Genomic DNA, 25,194 nt, shown 5'->3' with positions numbered 1-25,194 from the left:
TAAAGTCTTGTTCCTCAACTTAAAAACTATGACATTCCAGGGGAGAAAAAAGCTCAACACTCCCAAATACTCACTTTTCCTATCCAGATCACTATATGGATAAAATCCAGTAATATTCAAAATACTTAGCAGAGAACAGTATACATAAAACTTCACACAATTCCCCTAGATTAAGGGGGACATAAAGTTTTCTTTGACTTGAATAGATTCCTTGACAGTTTTCTATCATTTAACTGCAGCAAACCACTTTTAAGGTAATGTTTGTCCAAGTGATAAACTGTTTCTCTTATCACAATCACTGTAGTGAAGGCTAAAAATATGAATTGTCAGGTTCCACCGATTTTGGACCCACTAAAACAGGCTTACTGGCCATGGGATCCAAGAATCCATATTTTAACACCCACTTTCCTCAACAGATAATATGCATTGCGGTGTTTGAAAAGCCCGGGGAAGTCTTAATTCAAATAGCAGGCTCAGTCTATTAACTACATGCAGGTGGTAACTAGTGGGCCCTTGTGAAGGTCTGGAGCTATATATACCCCAGAAAAACAAGTTCTTTTAAACTTAATCCATTGTAAGAGGTTCTTTTGATAAGGTTATATCAGTTAAGGCATGACTCGCCTCACAGGTCTGATTCCTATTACTGGAATCCTTTATAAGAAGAATCAAATTCAGAGAGCATAGGATGCAAGAAGCCGAAATGCAATGGAACTCAGAAGAGAACTGAGAGGCCAGGAGAGGCTGCAGTGTGCACGGTCGAGTGACAGAGGAGCCAGGGATAAATAGTCACTGACAACCAGCCCCAAAATGCCAGTCTTGGAGAATAAACCATTGCCTTGGTGATGCTTTTTTCCCTAACCTCAAAACCATGAGCTAATAAATCCCCATTATTTAACCTAGCCCACTCTATGGTAATTTCTTGACAGTCTAGGAAACTACAATAACCCTATCCTTTATTGGAGAGGTTTCAACATTATATACCTAGCAGTCTGGTTGATATAGGGCAAGAAAATTGTATATGAAATCTTATGTCAGCTGATGGTCATAATAATAACCCAATGCATACACCAAACAACTTCTTTTTATGGTCTCTTACCCTTACATATTCTGATTCAGGGTGATAAAGCAAAGTGTGTGGTCAACATGAGGACAATTCTTAGGATGCTTATTAGTCATTAAATATTTCAAAAATAAACTCTGCAAACCACTTTTTTTCTAGGGGCTTTCAATACTCTACTATTTTTCTACAGAAAATGAGATGCAGTTATAGGTGATAGAATTATTATTATGATATTATTCTAGGAATTAGACAAGTGAATATAATGCAACATGGAAATAATTTACTTTTATTAAATTTTACTTGAGAACAAATATTCATTTCTGTCCTGTGAACCATAGATAACTAATCACATTTACAAAGACTCCATTAAACAAATTGCTGTTATGCATCAATTCTATGTTTAATAAACTTATTTTATTACATACTTCCTGCTCTAAAAAATTGAGAGGAAAAAGACAAAACTGCCCAATATACCCATTAAACAGTTTGTAATATATGGCATAGTATTTTGCTTTTTCTGCATTAGTAATCACCACCAAAATATACAATTCCTATGGAAAGGCATTACCTGCTCTTATAAGGGAAAAAAAATAAACAAAAAGCCTAAAAAGTCAAAGGTTTCTGTGAAATTGGTTGTCAATAAATGCGATACTTTTAAAATGATTTCAAATTCTGTTTTAACTATTAATGTATCCTTATTTTAAACAGGCAAATTTTAAATAGCTATATGGTTCATAAGGCGGTACTGCTCTCAGGTGCCCTTTGTGGGTTAAATTACTACTGAGATATTGGATAGATTATATTGTATAATTACATCCTAGGTTAGCACTAGTCCTAGTGTTAGGAAGAGGTTAATAGCCAGATTTCACTTCTAATCAAGCAAAGATTTAAAACTATTCAAAATACATTGGTTTTCATATAGACAAAATGTGAAATTTTCTTTCGTCTTTGATATGCACATGATTAGAACCGAGAAAGTGAAATTTCCTATCATAACAAGAAGTATAAAGAAAAGCAATATGAAAAATAAAGACCAATATTTCATAAACTTAGATTAAAGGGTAGGAAGAATTGTTTGAACCCACTAAGAAGCAGCATTTTTCTTTAGCCAATCTGTTGCTTTTTATTAATAAACAGAATTCAATGAATACTGATCAGAAAATGTAGTAAAGAAAAATAGAGGAAAAGAAATGTCAAAAAAGCTCAAATAAAAAATTGGGCACATTCATGTAATATCATGACAGGTTTCTAAGTTTTTAAATCAAAACAAAACATCACAAATGCAATTCAAATTAGTAAATAGATCAATGATTCATGGAATAATCTAAGGGTAGCTAAAGTTTCTGGGCCATGCAGTTAATGTTTTTTTGGTGTTTTCTTTCACTCAATGTACATTTATTTGATAGGAAACTATCTGGGAGACAGTGCATTATCTTCGAGATAAAATTTAAAAATTCCTCAACAGTATTCTGAATGTAGCCAGAAACTTTTAAATGATACATGTATTATTTTTAAATCACAGAGGGCATGATTCTTATTTTGGAAGGGCTCAAAGTGTTGTATTTACCTTCTACTACAAGAAAATAAGTATTTCCTAGAAAGTCAATGAAAAATTATAAGACAAAACTACATGGCGAGCCTAAAGTCATGTCATTCAATTAAAATAAGTGCATACAAGTGCACTGCTGACAGTTTGCATTTGTCAAAAGGGAGGACATTTTTGTGTCCCCTGAAGAGCTAGAAATTTACTAATAAATATATGTTTGGCCATAATATAACCAGGATTAGTCTTTACTATATCTGTGATAGCTGGCAGGATCAAACATGGATAGACAGCTAGGTACATGATAGATAATTTTATGTACATATAATTAAAAGAATGTTATAACTACCCTAATACTAATAATCAACATTTATATATTAATTAATTTAACCACTTTAGTATAACTTGTCAGTACATTAACTATAGCCTTAACAAAATTTTATGGTTGTCTTAAAGAGAAATAGTACACTGAGGTAAATACGCAGTTTTAAAGCTATCTATTTCTGTGCTTAAAATACGCATGTTTCAAACAGTCAAAAAATAGATCTGGGGAGTGTCATGGGTTGAAGAGGGCCCCCCCAAAGATATGTTTATATCCAGTTCCCTAGAACCTGTGAGTGCTACCTTGTTTGGAAAAAGGGTCTTTGCAGATGTAATTAAATTAAGGATTTTGAGAAGATTTCTCTGGATTATGCAGGTGGGTCCTAAATTCAAAAACATGTGTCCTTATAAGAGACAGAAGAGAAGACCCAGGCACACAGAGAGAAGTTCACATGAAGATGGAGACAGAGACTGAAAGTTAGGCAGTCAAACACCAAGTCATGCCTGGAGCCACTAAAAGCTGAAGGAAGCAAGGAAGGATTCTCCCTTACAGTCTTTAGATGGAAGGGAAGTCCTGCCCACAACTTGGTTTCAGACTTCTGGCTTCTAGAACTCTTAGAAAATAAAGTTCTGCTGTTAGAAGCTACCAATGTTGGCGGTAATTGGCTATAACCGACAGGAAACAATTAAGGTGAGAACGAGGGTCAGTAAATAGGGTGGACAAAATAATTCTTTTTGAAAATACATATGGAGTATTAATCCAAACACTTGGGATATTAGAATGAAATCATAAAGCTAGTATCTAGCATTTGTCATCTACCTTAGAAATTTTATATATATGAATGATCCTCTCTGGAAAGGTCCTTATTTCACTGACTATGACCTTCTTTTATGATCCTATCTTCTAAAATACTGAAATCCCTACTCACCCAGGCTCTCTGAACATCCTACACTTCAGGCACCCATATTCCTCATGATTTTTTCTTATGTAGTCTCTGTGTGCTCAAACTATGACACCATTTGTCAATAATTTTGAGTGATTTTACAAAATGTTGATAAACAATAAAATCAAGCTAATTATTTTACCTTTGGACCTTGTCTTCCTGGATATCCCGGTAATCCTGGAACACCAAGTTTTCCCTAAAATTAAAAATAGTAATAATAAGAATAGTAAAGATAATAATAACTATTCCAAGTTGTATTAGAAATGACAATGATTTAAATCATTTTTTTTAGATGTTAGAACCATATATTTGCACTCTTTAAAGGAATATTTACAGGTTTTTATTATACATTACTTTCATCATACTTCTTCATTTGAATAGGAAATAAAAGGTTGTTTTCGACTACTATTAACTTCTACAAATGCTGTCGTGTTGGTTAACTTATCCTCTGTGGTGAAAGTGATAGTGCCTTCTTTGGGAATGTAGAATCTTGAGCTAAAGAGTCCCTTGTAAATCTAAATCATGAAGAAGCCCAGCTATACATTCTCATACTGGATGAGGGCATGTGCCGTGACAGATGATTCATACCAAACTTCTGATTGAAGACAAAAACCACAAAGTAGCTTCCTCAAAACATCAGTGAACAACAGGATAGGAGGGCATTACCTGTCAAGATCAGGAAAGAACTATTTCAAGAACTAAAATGAAGTTATCTCTCTCCAGAGACTATGTTTATTCCTACTACCAGCTGCTGCGCATGAGATGAAGGTGTGAGGTTCTCTGGGCCAGCCAGCTGATGTGCGATAGGGCTGACCTGCCTTAGGTCCCAGTCCCAAGTCTCATCTGATTTCCACCCTTGTTGGGCCCTGCCCCAAGAAACTAACAAAGCACAGCTCTGCCTCTCATTACCTCCTGCATCATCAACATCCCCAAGGAAAGTGGCTCAGAGAAGAGCAACAAAATCTTCAGGGTCCAAGTCCAGAGCAAGAGTTTTAACAAAGTTTCTCTCTTGGCAAGGACTCCACCCTAACTCCTGTCTACCCCAAGTAGTTAAAATAATCTAAAAAAAAAAAGTCTACCAAGTGTACCAAAACTGCATCTCTGCCTCTGCTACTTTCTTCCAATGACTGAATGTGTCTAGCAGCTCTGCCCCTAGGTATGTACCTGCAGAAATGTCTGCCGCTAGATACCAGGTCACATATAAAAAGAAATGTTCATAGCAGCATCGGTCATAACAGCTCAAAACCAGAAACAACTAAATGTCTATCAGGAAAAGACAATGTAGTAGACTGATATTATGAATTCTACACAGGAATGAAAGCAGTGAATTATGGCTATATGCAAAACCACACATGAATGTAGAAAAAAACATAATGTTGAACAAAAGAAGCCAAACACAAACGTGTGATTCTATTAAAATGAAGTTCAAAGTGTGAAAAAAATCTAAATCATGACTATAGGAAACACCTATGATTTTTTAACATTTAAATACTATTTCAAGGTAGTTCATGCAGTTGGAATCACAATTAGATATTAGTCCCAAAAAGTAAGTTTTTGATAAAGTCATTTTGTATCACTGTGTAAATATAAAGTAAGTGATCTTGATTATTTAACTTTTCCTCATAAGATAAGTAAAGTATAAATAACTATGTTAAGAAATTTTGAACTAAATTTTGTACAAAACTTCTTTGATTCAAATATCGGGTTAAACCTTGGCTAATAATGAATACACTAAATGTTGAAAGCAATAGCTAAATAATGATGATTTTTGTGGAGTATTAATTTCTGAAGATTTGTACTTGAAAATGCAACCATTTGGTTCAAATGCAATGAGGTTGTGTCAACTCTTAATCTGAAAGTGTTAAAACAAAATGCAAGTTATAATGGATTTCAAAGATGTGCACTAAATACTAAGAAGCTTAAAATACTATGCTAGCAAAACTGGTCCCCTGAAATTTCTTTCTGAATAAAACATAAGTAATAAAATTCAGGTAGATGGAGAGTTAAATTACTAAATGAATGAATTGAATAAAATATGCTTATGGGATTTTACTTTGCCTCGTTTCCCTTCATAAGATACTTACAAAAGCATACTTCATAGATAAAATATTGTTAAAAAATAAATACTGTTTTGTAAAGTCTTAAACTTTAGCAAGCATGTAGTATCATTATTCCCAATGCATATTTAAACAAAATAAGAATAAAACCAAAATCAATCCAAATTATTCTATGCAACCATGAAAGATGATCAGTACTTAATGAAAAAAAAATTAATGGATGAAACAAGGCAAGAAAAATTAAAAACATACATAGTCTATGACCTTGTTATTATACACTGAACCAAAGAGCTGTCTGATTCAATATCAACTCTGCATAGGTAAGCAGTCTTTACATGGAAAATATGCAAAAAAGCCCTAAGAAGTTTATTTATAATGATGTACCTTTGAACACATTAAGTGATCATATCTTATTTTGTGCCATTCATTTCAAGGTTAATGAAATTCCCAAATTATGGCCACAAAGCTCTTTGTGTTAACTACTACATTAGAATGTACACTCTTATTCATTTTAGAGGCATTTAAAAATAAATCCAGCAGAAAAATCTGTTTATATTTTCAATGTGGTGATATGCAACTTCAATAAAGGGAGAAAAATTAATGAAATGCTAAAGATGAAGAATTGTGAATTAGCTTTAGATATCTGATGCCTCAGAATAGTTTGTGAGAGGATCTAATCGGAATAGAATGGGGCTAAGAAAGGAGGAAAGTCCAAGAGTGGCAGTAACCTCCTGTCCACTGAGCACTTTTAAGTGCCAGCGTGCATGGGTCAGGTCATTTAAGGATTTCTCCCAATCTTTTCATTCTACCACCTCGACACCACAACACTGGCTGCCAACTCACACATGGAACTGGGCTTGTGAAACTCTAGAAGAACTGCCATATCAGATGACTCAAAAGATGAGGAATTTGTTTATTTTACTTATTTACTGACAATCTCCCTATATATTTTCCTATGGGACAAGGTGGTAAGGCACTAAGGCATGGAACTATTTTCCCTTCATAAAATAATAGCATGACCATTGTAGAAAATTTGGAGAACAGACATGCACACAAAAATGAAGGAGATCATCCAGATTATTCCACTAAGAAATAATTACTTATATTTTATTTTTTTGTACTCAATGGGATAACATTTGCCATGAGAACTTCTAGTTTTTTTTTTTAATTTAATTTCAAAGTATATTATAAAAAGTTTACCATGCCATCTCCATTAAAGCATAATTTTAACATAGCTTATTGAATTTAAATTTAAACGTCCTGGTTGCATAATATTTTTTGAAATAATACGTGCAGCACAATGGCTCTCCATCCAATGATTTTAAGAATTATCTAGAGAAATTTTAAAACGTGCCAATGCCTGGGATAACCCCAGACTCATTAAAATCTCATGGAGGTGGGGTCAGTTTTTAAAACATTTCCTTGTGAAAATATATGGTTAGGTGGGAACACCAAATGCATATTTTGGTTTCAGGGGAAAACTATGATTCTCATTCCTAAACAATAAATAGGCCATTTTTTATTGATCCTTTCATCCTTATTTAATCACTCTCAAATTCTTGAGTCCTAATGTGGAAGCTGATCCTGCAATGGTCAAGGACAGCAGAGGGGGCTAGAAAACAAGAAAAGGAGGAAAAGGATAAACCCATACCTTTCTTGATTACCCCTATAAACAGTATATGAATATGCGTGAAACTTGACAGACTTTTCTAGACTGCTGACGTGGGTGATGAAAAATATGTTTAAATGACAAGGAAGCTTGACTTGCAGGAGGAACCGTGAACTTATTGTTTGGTACTAACCTTCTCTCCGGCTTGTCCAGAAGGGCCAGGGTCTCCAGTAGGACCTGCCCGACCTTTGGGACCCTCAGGACCATCTTCTCCTCTTGGGCCCACTTGACCAACTTCTCCCTGAAAAATCAGAGAAACGACCTTCTCATAACTTAAAACACATCTGAAGATTGAGCGGCAGAGAACAGTCTCTCCAAAAGTCATCTTCTTCAACTCTCGGTGTGTTCCCTCATATTGTATGACAAAGAGGCTTAAAAGTGATTGAATTCATTGATTATTCCATTCCGACATAACCATAGAATGCAGTCTGACACTTTAAAAACCTACGGAAGTCAGACATCTACGTTACATTACATGAAATTCCTTATACTACATCCGTGTTACAGAAAGAGAGATGAAAGAGTCAGACTCAAGATCACGGAGCAAAATTGGAAACCACTCTTTGATTGCAAGACAATTAAAAAAAAAGCCTTCATTTTAGATTAGGTTTTCAGCGTGAAAGTATTAGGTTCTGGAATATGTAAATTATTGCCCCCATCATGGGCATAAGCCTTACATACACTTTAGGTAAATAAACGTATTCTTTAGTCTGCTTTATTAGATATTTACTCTACTAGTTATAAAATAATTCTTTCTAATAAAGTATTTATTTTACTCATATTTTTGTTTCTTTTCTAGACACCCTTTACCAGAAAGGAAAAATACTATTATTCTACTCACAAACTCAAGACCTCCACATAACTAAAATTCAGGAAAGTTGCAGGCATAAAGTATCCAGCTAGCACAGCTCACTATATATAGACAAAATTTAAAGCAAACCTATCAAATTCCTTCTTTTAAGTGAGTCATTTTCTAAAACTGTGCCCATAGGTGATAGTTCCCAGTTATGTGTGTGTGTTTGTATATCTATGTTATGGAGCATAGGAAAATTTACTTTAGCATTTAGAAGAAAATTGATAATATATAATCTCAAAAAACAATCTTCACATAAAAATCTAGGTGAACAATAGTTCAAATAGTACAGATATTTTATTTATTCTATGCTGCCTATATTCCTCGTGCAGATTTTCTTCTTACTTACTCTGTCACCTTTAAGACCCATGTCACCTTTGAATCCTGGAAAACCGTCTTCACCCTAAAAATATATATAATAGATCAGGCATTTAGTCAATCACACGGATAAATCAAAAGTATAGCTGTATACATTATGATTACTGAAAGAGAAAATTATCATGAGAAATGTAAATTCTAGGTGTGAAACCCCCTTATGTCAGTCTTAACCCTACCTCCACATACCCTTATCTGCAGCATCATCCCATTTTTACACAATTAATGGCTAATGAAATATTTCCTACCCTTCCTATCGAGATGTGTACTTTTAAGAAGTTGGCTTCAAAAAGAACCCTACTGGTTCTTATTTTTAAGAAAAAATGAAGTCTCTAAGGATTAATCATCCATGTATTCAGTAGCATTAATTGAGCAACAGCTGCTCAGAGTACCATGGTGCATTTTGAGGGGTCTGTTTTACTAGGAAAAATTAAGGCAGAACATTTTCAGTAAGTTTGGTACAGATGAAATAGAACGTGTGTTCGAAAAGAAAAAGATGAAGAGGATGTCAATAATTGATCATGATCATGATAATGATGGCGGTGTTGATGGTGATGATTGTTTTGCTTGATGTGTATGGGGCTGGTAGTAAAAGAGAGAAAAGGTTGATAGAGGTGTTATTTTAGTTGGTAGTTGGAGTATGGATACAGGTTTCAGAGTTAGTGGAAAATACATTTCAGTTTGTGTCTGAGAACAGAGCTAAGAAAGATGGGCACATTTAATTCCGCTCCCTGCTGCTATAATGACCTCTCTGAAATACAAAATTGATCATATCAGTTTTCACTTTAAAATACCTTAATGGTTCCAAATTGCTAATGATGGAATATAAGGTCCATAATGCGCATGCACGCACGTGCGCGCACACACACACACACACAAACTCCATAAACAACTTGCCTTTTTAAATATCTGCAGCAGCCTTATCTTTCGCTATTAATGTCTCCTCCACCCTACCACCCAAGACCCTGGGATTGAGTTCTAACAAAGCAGAACTACTTGTTTTTCGATAAATAACTCTTGGACAGTACCTCCCACCCATACTTAAAACTTTCTTTTCTTTGTCCACCTGGCCATACTTCTTTCAAGATTCAGCTCATGATTTTGCTTTGAAGTTTCCCCTAACCCAGTATTCTTCTTCTAAAATTAACCATGTTACATTCATTACTGCAGCAACATGCTTGGCTGCCCTTAGTCAATTACAGTTTCTTCCTACTCAATGGTAGTAGGCAAGGATGATTTCTAATTAAACTCTGGTTCTCCAGTGCCTGGTACATTTCTGACCCTCAATAACGATGATACGCAATAGAACTTAAATAAGTGAACATCTGGGAACTGTCCATGCTTCAGTGTGAGTTTGACAAGGTATGTTCAAGGCTGGATAATACCAAGTAATTGTGGAAGTATGAGAACAAAACCTGGAAAAGCAGAGCCAACTGACATTTTGCCTATCTCTAAGAGATTTGACAACCTTAGAAGCTTTTTTCTTCAAGGAAAAGCATTATGTTTTCAAAGGAATGGGCATAAACTGGTCTTATATGACTGGGGTTTTCTTTGTACTGAGTGCAACTGGGTAATGGGAGAGGCTTAAAAGCTGAAAATGACACTTAACTTCTTTTTGACTATTGTCTTTACCACCATCTCCCTAGAGAGAAAGGTAATCACACAGTCACCAAGTTTAGTTTAAAGAATATCGCACTCTATCTAAAAATCGATAAAGTTTTAGGACTATTTCTAGCAGAGATTTTTTTCTGTTTGTTTTTTAGAGAGAACTCTGTGGATAGGATGCTATTTATGTTTTTGTTTCCAATGCATTCATAAGTAAAGAAAAAGATGTCTTGTAAATGTATTAGGTATATGCTTTCAATAAACAAAATTTTTCCAGACCTAATTATCTGGTCTGAATCCATTTTTTTTTAAAAGAAACAGGTTTAGAAGATATGTAAATGGGTACAAAATTTATATTTTGACTAGTGCATTTCCTAATCTAATTTATGTGGACAGTTTAAATGAACACCATAAGTACATGGAACCTTGAGTAGGGCATGAGATTTGGTAGGTTCGTCCAGAGTGATGCCCTGATAAATTGCAGAGTGATTTGAACACTGAATTAAAAAGTATTTGCAAAGTCCCCTTGGGGGAATGGCGAAAAAGGGGGAAAATTCAATTTCCCCATGTGGAGAGTTCCTGATATTCTCACATGCAGTGGGGACAACCAAATCAATAGGCCGACCCCTCAATCTTGGAGTTTGTTCATATAAAACTTATCCCTGCAAAGGATAGGCTAAGCCTACTTAAAATTAGGCCTAAGAGTCACCCCCAGAGAACCTCTTTTGTTGCTTAGATGTGGCCTCTCTCTCAGTCAACATGACAAGCAAACTCACTACCTTCTCCCTCTCTACACAGGACGTGACTCCCAGGGGTGTAAACTTTCCTGGCAATGTGGGACAGAAATCCCAGAATGAGCTGGGACTCAGCATCAAGGGATAGAGAAAACCTTCTCAACCAAAAGGGGGAAGAGATAAATGAGACAAAATAAAGTGTCGATGGCTGAGAGATTTCAAACAGAGTTGAGAGGATAGACTGGAGGTTATTCTTATGCATTATAAAGATATCACCCTTTTAGTTAAAGCATATTGGAGAGGCTGGAAGGAAGTGCCTGAAAATGTAGAACTGTGTTCCAGTAGCCATGTTTCTTGGAGATGATTGTATAATGATATAGCTTTCGTGATGTGACTGTGTGATTGTGAAAACCTAGTGTCTGATGTTCCTTTATCTCTGGCATGGACAGATGAGTAAAAAATTTGGATTAAAAAGAAATAAATAATTGGGGGAAACAAATGAATTACAAATAAATTTAGTAGACTGAAATGCTGGTGATCAATGAAAGGGAGTGGTAAGGGGTATAGAAAAAATAGGGGAAACAAAGGCTAAAATATATTGGGTGGATGGGAATATGAGCAGTCAGTGAGAGGGAGGGATGGGGGGTATGGTGTGTATGAGTTTTTTTCTTTTTATTTCTTTTTCTGAATTGATGCAGATGTTCTAGGAAATGATCATGGTGATGAATATACAACAATGTAATGATATTGCAAGTTATTATTCTTGATCATACCAAGAATGGAATGACCATATGGAAAGAATGTCTGTGTTTGTTTGTTATGTTTAAAAAATATTTAAAAATTAAAAAGAAAGAAGATAAGTAAATGGGAAATTTGTCTATGATGTTTGGGTTTTGTGGCTTAAGGTTTAAGGAATACAACTAAGTCTGAAAAATGGAGAATTTTAATCTTCCTTAGGAGAGTAACTTGCCATTTTTCTTTAGGTAACAACTTACATGCAAAAGAAAAACAAGCTTCAACTTCCTTCATTAGAACTTATAAGATCAATGGTAGAGTATAGTACATATTCAGGAAAATAAAATAAATAACAGATATTAAAAATTCATAAATCCTTCATAGGCACTAATGCCAGAGAAAAAAAATTAATTGAGACTTAAACACCTTAAAAAGAATAATTCCAAACTAAACTAATGCTTTTTAGCATAGTCAACCTACAAATGATTACAAGTTCAATGCTACTTTAACCACCACTGTGCTCAATGGTCAGCTGGCCAATGTACACCATACCTTGAAGTTTAATTGTCATGATCAAGATGAATAGGGATTATCATCAAAGTATCTGAGTTAATTCAAACTGCACGCCTGATTTTCCATACTGATTTCCAGACTGCATGGCAATACATCTGCATATCTTACTGCCTTAGTAGCTTACTTTTCAGAGAAAAATAAATTATAATAGATATATTAACCCATCCCCTCTTGTTATTCATTCCTCCCTGATACCAAATCCACACAGGGTCTTTTGGGTAACATTATGACCATGAGAATTAACAGTTGCCCTTGAAATTAATAAAGTTAATATTCATGATATATCTCACCGAATCTACCTGAATTTTATACTATAACCTATGTGGTTTTTAATTTATTTTTTAATATAATTTTGTAGTAAGAATTAATGTGATACTGAGTTTGAATAATCCCACTTTCTTTGCATTTCACCATAATCTGTGAACACTGTGGGGGCTCTATATTGATGCTTAATATATCTTATGAAGAAATGTGAATTTTCCATTCTTCATTCAAAACCAATTAAAGTATAATTTACCCTATAAAAGATATGCTATCCACACCTACTATGAGACATTCATTCACCTACATACACCTTATCTTTATCTTCTACTTAGTAACCCTTTTGCTTTGCATGCACTAACACACAGGAAGACTTCTCCCACTTGATGTAGGACACTTCTAAGTTTCATGTTTTGCACAGCATTTCAGCCTATGATTTGGGGGGATTTCAGTACAGAATAAAGGGAATAAATATTCCTTTGGTATGGAGATAACTGGATAGTATCCAATACCTGCAGCAAATCCATTCATGAGGCAAACCCCATGATTTATGGAACTTAAACAGATGGAAGAAAAAAAAGGATACAAGACTTAACTCTGTTTACAACTTTACTTCTCTGCTATGTAATTCAACCTTCACCCCAGTATATAGGACACATCATTATTATTATTAAAAAGTTTCCAGGAAACAGGGCACAAAAGTAGACTAGAATGGTCTAGATGTAGTAATCACTCAATGCATGTTTAAAAAATGAAATATCTGTTAATAAATTAATTTTTTGTTATATAATTATACAGCAAATTAAAATAATCTAGAAGGTTCTTTGTCATTTACCTTTTCACCTTTAGAGCCCTTGAGACCTCTGACCCCATCAGCTCCCTGTGGGAGAAATTAGAAGGATTATATCACAATAATATCGGACACAGAAATTAGATAATGAGAGAAAAAGTAAGATTTACCTTTACTCCTCGGGGACCAGGGTAGCCAATAGGACCCTGCGGACCCGGAGGACCCTGAAAAAGACCCACTGGCATTTAACTATATAATACACTGAAAGTGCTACTCACTCATGTGCTTTCATCTCACCAAATAATTGACAAAAGTATGGTATTTTTCTATCAATCTTTTTAGACATATAAACTATTTATATTTACCATTAATATTTGGTAAAGATTTCTTGGGTAGTTTGTCATTTGTTTAGAGTCATATATAGTGAACGTATCATGTAACCAGCACTTCAAGCTTCCATCAATACATATTCATGATAAAAATAAGATCCCTAAATGGGCCAATGATATTAATGTAATAAATACATAAAATAATGTAAACCTTTAGTTAATCAATAACTAGTTTTCCAAACCTGAAAAAATCTGATGTGTTTAATGTCTACAATAGGCAACTACAGATTAACAGGTGAATCAACAATTCCTCACAGTAAACACATAAATTCATAGCAGTCAGATCATCAAGAACACAATCAAATTACATATGTCCCACACATGGCTTCATTTCACCAGTGCACCCAAACGCATAAATATATAAAACATAATTTTCAATCTCTAGTGATGTTGAGAATTTTAATAAGAATACAAAATTGACAATTCTAAACATAAACGATCTTACCCTTGCTACCGCAATCCAAAATAGTAGGAACATTGAATAAACTTTTATTTTGATATTTTGATAATCGTAGCACTTAAAATATATGCTCCTCCTACTTAAAGTTTATCAGAAAGCAATCAGGAAAGATAAAATTAAGGTAACAAACATTCAACTGGTATTCAGCAATTCTTGTACAATTTGATTATTGTCATTTATGGTTACTTACTCCACATATAGTACATATGCAAAATGTGGTCTTGCCCTGACCAAGAAAATATTAAAACAATACAACAACAACAAAGAAAAACAAGAAAGAAATTCTTCTAAATGATAAGCCTGCTAATATATAATTAAAAGTTGAACACCTGGGCGGGCCATGGTAGCTCAGCAGGCAAGAACGCTCGCCTGCCATGCCAGAGGACCCGGGTTCGATTCCCGGTGCCTGCCCATGTAAAAAAAAAAAAGTTGAACACCTAAAATATACCTGTTTTTTATACTGTAAACAAAAAGTAACTAAAGGGAAAACTTTTAGACTTAAATGTTAGCAAAAATTCTTTGGAAAGTAAATATTTACAGGTAGTGATAAGCTATTTTCTATTATTCATTTTCAAATACTCAAATCTTTAAATGTATACTTAGGAGAATGTGTATATTATAGTGACGACCAATATTTCTCTTGGGAGATAAGCTAACAGGATATTTTAACGGTTATTTTGTAACATACCAGAGCACCTTTATCTCCAGACTGGCCTTCTTTTCCAGGGTGACCCTATATTTAGCAAAAATATATTGATTAGATGTAATTGTAATGGTACTTTATAACACTATGAAATTCTCTTCATTTCTCTTTCAAACAATTGAGATCTTACTCATTATGTTCCAAAAAAGATTGAACATTTTTGTCTCAATGTATATGGCTTTAAATAACACTCGAAGCTGTAGCTTTTGGAAGGAAATATAATAAACTTCTATTTGATGGATATAGTTTTTATCAAACATGTAACTGAGAGAGCTTGGAAAGGCAAATAATACATATTATTGTTCATGAACAATTCAATCCCAGCCTCAAACAGGGTCTCAGTTGATGGTATTTGAATTTGATTTCACTTTTGCATATTGATTGAATGATTGTACATGCACCTTCCAAAGGCTCTCTGGGGCATGTGCATGAGGTTTCTAAAAATGCAACAAGATTATAAATACTAATAGTGTTACAAATAAAATTATTGAGATTCAGTAAATAAAAACACACTGATACATCACATTTACACTCAATAAAAACAAAGGCAAGATGGGAAATCTCTTACACTGGCCTTTAAATGTCTAAGAAAGTAATTTGAAGTTAAAAAAAAAACATAAATAACTGAAGTTTAAAAAGCAACTACAGAAATACACAATTTCCATTGATTATGTATTACTTCTTAAGGGGAAATGACAAACAGTGCCACACGTCCAGAGAAGGAGGAAATCCTGAAAGCAGAGGCATTTTCACCGGAGACGTGTGAGAAGGTCTATAAATGGTGAGGAAACTTAACAATCATATAGAACCTGAAAAGGAGGTAAGATGGAGAAGTGCTTTCTGTGAAAAAGAAAAATAAACCTATTGCAAAAGAACAGCTACAGGATGGAAAGTTTAGAGCATGCTGAGAGAAAGTGAGAAGACTTGTTTGCCTGGAGTAGATGGTTCATGAAGAAGTAGGAAAATATGAGGTTCTGGCCTGAAGTGCCAGAATGGGTTTATCCAAAGTCCACTGTGAGCTCATTAAATGTTTCTGCAATACGGAGGTGACAAGATAATGAAACGGTGTTTTACAGAGATCAAGGTTTTATTATTGGCTAAATTTGTTTTTATTAGTGACATTTCTAAAACACATATAAAATAAATTTTTAAAGACACCATTTATGGAAATTTTAATGACCAAATATATATTACTTACTGGAGGTCCATCAGCACCAGGAAGCCCGGCTAGCCCTGGTTTTCCTTGGGGTCCCTAATAAAATGCAGAAAGAGGAATATTTTTTAAATAGGACAATAATGAAGACCTCTGACTCTGCATATATGAATTTTCTGCAGATAAAACCCAACTTGAGACAATGGCTTTTATCAACAAGTAATAAATGTTTAAATCATTTTAACACATTATATGGAGGAAGCCATAAATAAAGATAAAGGAAAAACAAATTTAACAGATGGCAAAAAATGCAAGTATTTTTGACCTGCTTAATAGTCCTGAAGGTCTAAGGTCTAAATATCTTAGTAGTCCCATATGTCTTGTCTTTTCTTTGCTTTTTTTGGCATGGGCAGGCTCTGGGAATCGAACCTGGGTCCCTGGCATGGCAGGAGAGAATTCTGCCACTGAGCCACAGATGCACCACCCTGCATATGTCTTTTTTTTTTTTTTTTTTTTAAAGAGAGAGGGAGGAAGGGAAGGAAAGACAGAGAGAAGGAAGGAAGGATGGAAGGAAGGAAGGGAGGAAGAAAGGGAAACATCTTTAAACATTTTCTTGTTTTATTATATTTTGTTTGTTTGTTTGTTTTTTACATGGGCTGGGGCCGGGAATCGAACCGAGGTCCTCCGGCATGGCAGGCAAGCACTCTTGCCCGCTGAGCCACCGCGGCCCGCCCATATGTCTTTTTATAATTAACAAACTGAATTGTGCATATAATAATAAAATAGATCTTAGAGAGAGAAAAAGGAGAATCTTGTGGGTCAGTAGTAAAATGATTTAGATAACTGAAGAAGTAAAAACAAACATTGGACCTTTTCTTCAATAGTTAGAGCCAAAAATAAATACTTAGGAACATTGCTGAAACTCTAGGAATTAACGGTATTTACGAAATATAAGTCATAGTGTGAAAATGATTCCTATGCATGATGAAAATTACATCTAATATTCTGATGTAAAATGGACACAACTTAATGTGCATCTAATAAGTAATAACAAAAAAAACATTCAACATATTGCTATAATCGCTGTATAACTACTGAAGGTTTATAATCTCATTTAACTTGAATTTTACTAAATTTAGAACATGTTAAAAACGACTATTGCAAAGAGTGGACCCTTTCTTGGGAGAAAAGAAGGCTTTCTGCTAAAAATAATTAACTTTTTCAAGACCCCAGACAAATAGCCATTATTGTTTATTGATAAGGTCATTAGCCAGATTTGGAAACATTTGAAAGAACAAGATATATCAGTAAGCCAAATGTTGGACATACTTTGCTTTTTTCCTCAGATAATTTCTAAACTAAACACTGCGTTCATGTTGACGAGATATTACAGTTTTTACAGGAAAACCTCACTTAAATCACTATGGAACAAAAAAAAAATCAAGACAATTTTTAAATTGAGCCGTTTAGAGCTTATAATTCAGATTCATTGTACCTCATTTACAGACGTTAAAAGCTTTAATCTCTTTCACTACTATGCAAAGTCATATTCAATCAAGTAATTTTTGGGTGGAGAGTGAGTGTATGATCCAGAAATTGAATCTGGGTCTCTCGCATGAAAGGCGAGGTTTCTACCACTGAACAACCTGTACACCCAGTTCAAACAAGTAATTTAACATTATTTAATAACTATTATAAAATACAAGGTTTTTAATTCAGTATTTACCTGTCATTTAAATTATCTTTTACATTCAAGACAATGGCCTTATTTCTTCAAAACAAAATACAGAACTACTGTATTAATTATTATCATCCAAAGATGTGATATTTCTGTGGCAATGACTTTGTGGGGCCCACTAGGTAAATTTTTTTGGCTGCTATACATTTGAAGAGAGAAGAGAAATATTGCTCTTGTACTATAAGATGATTTTTAAAATCAAGTGAAAAATCAATCTTTTTCTTTTAGAATGGAATCTCTATGGGTGCAAAACGTGTCTTGCTGTTGAATATATGAATGTGACATTGTACAGATTGTAATAAAATGCTTAAAATTTATTCACTGTTTATATGCATTCTGTTAAGAAATTTATACACATTACCTATTTAAGACTCAAGCAATTTTATGAAGGATAGTCAGCAGGGGGTTTGGATAAATTACCCACTATCAGTACAGGGCAGAATTGCAACCTAGACCCAGTTCTATAACCACATCACCAAAATCCTTCCCTTTAAGTAATATTTCTTTTGTGTATTACTATTTCATAATAAGTTAATGGAGTACTGTAATACAATTTGTTTTCTGTAAGGCAATTAATATGTGAGTGATCTTTGGCTTAGCAAAGGAAATTCATCTCGGGAATAAAGTGTACATATGATAAAATCATGGTAGAAAATTTAATAGGCACATGTGTCAATGAGATGTATAATAAATATAATAAGCACATGAAAATCTGCTCAGTATCACCAGCATATTTTATTTACATAAAAATAAAATATTTTGTACATTAATGTAAATTAAACCACCATAAAATACTACTTCACACCAACAAAAGTGACCATAATAAAAAAGATAGACAATAACAAGTATTGATGTGGATGTAGAAAACCTGGAACCCTCATCAATGTTGATGGGAAAGAAAAATAGTGTAACCATTTTGGAAAACAGTTTGGCATCTTCTTTAAATATTAATCATAAATTTTTCATATTTGGAAGTGTGAAGTTATTGTACACCCCAGAAAAGGCCATGTTCCTTTGATCCATTCCTGTAGGTGAAGGCTATGGCGGACAGGAGTTTTTGAATCAGTTATTCCAATTGAGATGGGACCCACGTCATTCAAACTGGGTCTTAATCCTTTTACTGGGGTCCATTGTAAGAGGATAAAACACATATGGATGTTAAGAGATAAAAATAAGAGAAGTTTACAGAAAAGCTCCAGAGAAGCTAAGAGGAAGCTACTGAAGCTAGAAGCTGGAAGCAATGAAACACAGGAGAGAAGGAACAGTGGACATCACCATATGCCTTGCTTTGTGACAAAAGAGCCCCAGCTCACTGTTAGCCAGTCTTCAGAGAAGGCATTACCCTGTTGATGCCTTAATTTGGACATTTCCATGGTCTTAGAATTGCAAACTTGTAAGATAATAAACCCCCATTGTAAAAAGACATTTCATTTCTGATATATTGCTTTTCATCAGCTTTAGCAAACCAAAAAAAAAAAAAAAAAAAGCCAAAGAAATGGGGTGCTGTGATTTGCAATACCAAAAATACTGGAACAGCTTTATAAACAGATAAGGGGAAGATACTGGAAGAACCGTGAGAATCTTGATAGAATAGACCTAGGTTGCTTTGAGGAAACAGTTGGTAGAAATGTGGATGCTAAATATACTTCCAATGAGGCCTTAAACAGACTGACGAATATGTCATTGCAAATCAGAAGAAAAGCAACCCTTCTTTCAAAGTGGCAAAGTAGGCAAAAATGAGTCCTAAAGTCAGACGGAAGGGGAAAATTTTAAAGAGATGACCTTGGATATTTAGCTGAAGAGATTTCCAAATTAAATGTGGAAAGTGCAGCCTCGCTTCTCCTTGCAGCTCATAGTAAAATGTGAGAGGAACGGCATATACTGAGAACTGAACTCTTGGGTACGAAGAAACCAGAAATTGATGGTTTGGAAAATTCAGAGTTTCTGGAAAGTATGTGAGAATTTAACTGAACATGGAACCAGTCAGCCATTTCACTGTAAGGACTGGAAATGTAGTTGTTATCCAGGAAGGATTTGTGGGCAAAGTCCTGTTGTCTGATGGTTGGGACTCCTGTGTGCTGCATGTGAAACTGATGAGTTTGTTGCAAGATCTGTATGAATGGAATCACTGCCAGCATGGACTAAAAGGGACAGAAAACAGACACACTAAAGGAAAAATGACTTCAAAGGCCGAATCATAGTAGCTGAGGTCTGGAGTAAAGATACCTCAGGCCAGGAGAGTAGACCCACCCATTTTGTGGAGAAGATGAGTTTATCCCAGAGTGTGGGCCTTCCACCATGCTGTTCAGGAAAAGGGTTACCGGCCCAGGAGTCTCCAATGCCTGGGGGGCTGAGGAGAGCTTGGTCTCTCCACCGTTCAAGAAGAGTGCTGCCACCCAGGCTTCAGAGAGCATGGAACACATTCCTGGGGTGCTGAGGAGAGTCTGCTCACCATCCAACTCTTCTGAATCAGTTGAGCCTGTGCCTCAGATATTGTGGAGAGTTTGGCTGCCATACCATGCTTGAGAAGGGTGGGGCCTAGAAGTCTGCCCTCAAGCTGGTTAAGCAAGAATATGGCCATCAGCCCAATGCTTGGAACTGTTGAAGCCCTCACCCCAGTGTTTGGTGAGAGAAGGGCTGCTGCATAAGCCCTTGGGAAGGGTGGGAACACCATTCTATCAAAACTTGAGGACAAACTGTCATTCTCTAGATGGCAGAGAAGCTGAAGATTACTGGTAGCCGGTCTTCAGAGAAAGTAACATTGTGTTAATGCCTTAATTTGGACATTTCTTAGGCCTTAGAATTATAAACTTGCAAGCTAATAAATCTCCATTGTTAAAAGCCAGCCTGTTTTTGGTATATTGTATTTAGCAAACAATTAGCAAAATTTGGTATATTGTATATACCAAACCATCGGATTTAGCAAACAAAAATACATGTGACCCAGTGTTTCAGTTTGTTAATGTTGCCAGAATGCAATACACCAAAAATGGGATGGCTTTTATAAAGGAAATGTATTAAGTTATAAGTTTACAATTCTAAGGCCATAAAAATGTCCAAACAGGCATCCAGAGAAACATACTGTGCCAGTTTGAAAACATAATATACCCCAGAAAAGCCATGTTTTAATCCTAAACTGGTATTGTGGGGTCAGACCTACTGTTTAGGGCGGGAAACTTTTGAATGCTTCCATGGAGATGTGACACACCCAATTGTGGCTATGGCCTTTTGATTAGATGGAGATGTGACTCCATCCATTCAAGGTAGATCTTGATTGGTTTGCTAGAGTCCTCTTAAGGGGTAACATTTTGGAGAAACCTCAGATGTAGATGCTGAGAGAACAGTTGCTTCAGAGCTGACAGAGACACAGATGTTTGGAGATGCCTGGAGTACCAACAAAGAGAGCAGATACCTAATCAGGGATGTTTGAAACCCAGCAAACATTGCCATGTATCTTCCCATGAGATGATAAGCAAGCCAGAACCTAAAGTTGTGTCCTGGAGGAGCTAAGCAAAGGCCCACAGAGTTTAGAGAGGAAACCACTGGCATCAGAAGCTGCAACAACTGACCCAGAAACAAGGACGAGCAGATGCTAGCCACATGCCTTCCCATGTGACAGAGGTCAGCCTTTGTTTTGAGTTAAGGTCTCTTTCTCTAGATGCCTTAGTCTGGACATTTCTGTGGCCTCAGAACTGTAAACTTGCAACTTAATAAATTCTCTTTATAGTAGCTCTCCATTTCTGGTATGTTGCATTCCAGCAGCTTTAAAAAACTAAAACAGATTCCTTGACTCAAGAAAAGCCATAGTATCTGGAACACTTCTGTCAGCTGGGAAAGCCTGTGGCTTGCATCTGCTGCTCCTTTGTTTTTTGCTTTTTTTGTGTGTGTGTGTGGCCTCACCCTCTCTAAGCCCAACTCTGCAAGTGAAATCATTGCCCTCCCCCTCTACGTGGGACATGACATTCAGGGTTGAAAGTCTCCCTGGTGGCATGGGATATGACAACCAGGGATAAACCTGGCCCTGGTACTGTGGGATCAGCAATGCCATCCTGACCAAAAGGGAAAAAAGAAGTATAACAATAAAGCAACAGTGGCTGAGAGAGTTCAAATAGGGTCGAGAGGCTACTCCAGAGGTCACTCTCATGCAAGCTTCAGTTAAACATTGCTACCTATCATAACTTGCCAAACCCCAACCAAAACCTTTATAGCCAATCCTAAAGAACACTTAGGGCAATATATAAGATTCTACAAGGGTTCCATGCACTAGGGTAACTTTCAAGAAACCTACAATCTCCAAATGAACCCCTGGACCAGATAAGTCCTGAAACTTAGAGGCGCAGCCATTCCAGAACATCAGCTAGTTCCATCTTCATACCCCATATTACTGACAGCCCCTCCCAACATGAAAAAGTTAGAATGGGCATAGCCCAAATACCCCTAAAGAGTGGGATAGAAAGATCAAGGTGATGGTGGAGTTATACAGAGAAGGTAGGGTTTAGCAAATGAGTGTGATTGCTGAATATTTATATTGATATTTCTTTTAGTCTCCAGTATCTTAGACCAGCTAGAAGTAAAAACCTAAAATTATGGAGTTGTAACTCATACCAAATTCTGAAATCTGTTCTACAACTAAATGCTGTGCTGGGTTTTGAAATTTATTGCTTTTTTGTATATATGCTATTTTTCACAAAAAAAGAAAAAAAGTCAATTGTGATGATTAAAAAAATATATATATTTACTCCTTCTAGCCTCCAGCGTTCTGGAGCAGCTAGAAGGAAAAATCTGAGAGGATGGTATGGTAGCCCATGACAAACTCTGGGATCTGTCCTGTAACTACTTGTTGAAGCATGCTTTAAAAGCTATTGGTTTTTGCTTTTTTCTTTCTTTGCTTTGAATGTATGTTATATTATACAATAAAAAAGTTAAGAAATTATAAGGAAAATAAAAGGATGGAGCAAGCACCAGGAGTTATCAAATTTTAAAAAGTGAACAACACTTAACTGCAATGCTTAAAGTTGTGCACTTGGGTAACAGAATCATAGAAAAACATAAGGAAGTGATTACTATAAAGGTCAGGATAGTGGTTAATTTTTGAGGAAGGGAAGGTGAATACGGGAGGGGTTTCTGGGACATTTGGCCAAATTCTATTTCTTAATCTGAGTAGTGACTTCATAATTCACTAAGTGATACATTTGTTTTATATGATTCTCTGTATCTACATTACATTTTAAAATAAAAGCTTTTTATTTTATACTTGTTAATGCATTTATTTTTCTATAAATAACTGTTATATAAATTAGCTGGAATTCATAATATGTTCAATGTTTTTAAAACAGTAAGCAATAGTTTCATCTTCTTTTAAAAATGCTCCTTTGGTTTCTGATTTCAGCTTCTCCAAGAGCATTTCCACACATTTCTCTCTGTGTCAGCTCTGAGCTTTTTCCAAAATGATTTCCTCTTAAAAGATTGCTGTAAAGGAATTAAGGCCTACCTTGAATGGGCAGAGATAAATGTCCATGGCAATCACCTAATCAAAAGGTCCCGCCCACAACTGGGTGGGTCACATCACCATGCAAACAACTTAAAAAGATCCCATCCACATTTGGATAGTCACATCTCCATGGAAACAACCTATGCAAAAGGTCTCACCCTAAGCAATAGGTCTGCTCTGACCAGATTGGTTTAGGGAAAAAGAGACGGCTTTTCTAAGGTACATAACAGCTTCAAACCAGCACACCCAGTAATGTCACTTCTAGGTATCTACCAAAAAGAAATGTGAAAATATATGTTTACACAAAGACTTGCTTGGAAACATTCATAGCAGCACTTCATAATATCCCCAAAGGACAAACAACCTAAATGTTCATCAATTGCTGGATAAACAAAATGTGCTATATCCACCCAATGGAAAATCAGCAAGAAAAAGGAACAAGATATTAATATATGTTACAACATGAATATACCTAAAAAATATTACGATGATTGAAAAAAGCCATATAAAGGGCCACATGTTATATGAGTACATTCTCATGAAATCTTCAGAAAAGGTAAATATATAGAAACTGAAAGTGGAAATGACTACAAATTGACACAAGATTTCTTTCTGGGTTGCTATAAATGTTCTAAAATTAGATTGTGGCAAAGGCTCAACTCTGTAAATTCATTAAAAATCACTGACATGTATACTTAAAATAAGTGAATGTTTTGGTATGTATATTAAATCTCAATAAAGCTGTTACTTAAGAAATTGATATGTGCATAGAAATACAGAATAAGGAAAAAAGTGTTAGAAATAATCAGTTCACAATTGCACTCTTCACTACAGGGGACAGGAAATATTACTTAGGGAATCTGGCAGAGGAGAGCAGAGGAAAATACGTCCCTTTAATTAGAGATTTATTCTTGCTTTGATCTAGACATTGAGTTATTAAAGGAAACATCATTTGCCATTCATACATGGGAAACAGTGGCAATGACAGCTTCACAATTTTCCCTTCATCAGATCTTGCTACAAACCTTTGATGTAAGCAAACCTAATTACATTTTTTAAATAATGAGAAAGAAAAGAAGAATCAAAATAAAGGGAAAACATTCACTCATACCAGTATGTGTCTGAAATTAATACAGCTGAAAATGTCACATCTGGAAACCGTCCAAACGGAAGCTCTGTGAATTTTTTATCATTCACAGTTTAGAAATGTATGAATGAAGTCTCCTTACAAGGCACTCCCATAACTTAACTTCAGACTAATTCCTTACATGCTTAGCCAAATAGGTATCAAAACAAAGGGCAGACCTTCCCCTCGCCTAAAGTTGTGAAACCAAACTTGTTGGTCAGATTTTCCAAGAACAACAAAGTAACTTACTTTTTCACCGGGGGGACCAATCGGACCTTGGGGACCAGGAAGACCCTATTTCAAAAGAATGGATTTCATGCATCAGTTATCGCAACGCGAGAATATATTTTTTAAATGATAAATTCCTAGCTCTCTGCTGCACGTGGCATGAGTTATGGGCATAGGTATGTGCACTTTCTCTTTCCCCCAGAAAGTTGTGGAACGCAGTGAGTTGTTCTGCTCGAGCTACTTTCCTGGCAGTGGGAAGGTAACGTGAGCCCATGCAGAACCCCTCCCGCAGGTGTGGCTGCTCCCGCTGGCAATCCGTGAACACTGAATGACTCATTTTTCTCTTGGAAGAAAGAGGCCTCTTCAAGTTTGCTCAAATTAAGGGG

At 35.5% G+C, this 25,194-nt stretch overlaps 1 protein-coding gene across 2 annotated transcripts in view; it reads right to left on the bottom strand.

Moving 5' to 3' along the window:
* The window catches only part of COL11A1 (collagen type XI alpha 1 chain), a 215,067-nt gene that overhangs the window by 88,163 nt on the left and 101,710 nt on the right, over positions 1-25,194 (bottom strand). For both annotated transcript variants that reach the window (XM_077120085.1, XM_077120086.1), the window contains exons 24-31: positions 24,830-24,874; positions 16,271-16,324; positions 15,058-15,102; positions 13,691-13,744; positions 13,566-13,610; positions 8,797-8,850; positions 7,728-7,835; positions 4,011-4,064 (exon numbers count right to left, since the gene is read on the bottom strand). In XM_077120085.1, coding sequence (XP_076976200.1) covers positions 4,011-4,064; positions 7,728-7,835; positions 8,797-8,850; positions 13,566-13,610; positions 13,691-13,744; positions 15,058-15,102; positions 16,271-16,324; positions 24,830-24,874 — 459 coding nt within the window. The remainder of the gene's footprint in view (positions 1-4,010; positions 4,065-7,727; positions 7,836-8,796; positions 8,851-13,565; positions 13,611-13,690; positions 13,745-15,057; positions 15,103-16,270; positions 16,325-24,829; positions 24,875-25,194) is intronic.

Source organism: Tamandua tetradactyla, chromosome 11 (genome assembly GCF_023851605.1).
Source record: "Tamandua tetradactyla isolate mTamTet1 chromosome 11, mTamTet1.pri, whole genome shotgun sequence".
Lineage (NCBI taxonomy): Eukaryota > Metazoa > Chordata > Mammalia > Pilosa > Myrmecophagidae > Tamandua > Tamandua tetradactyla.
The sequence above is the reverse complement of the archived record's forward strand: the minus strand, read 5'-3'. Positions and strand labels throughout refer to the sequence as shown.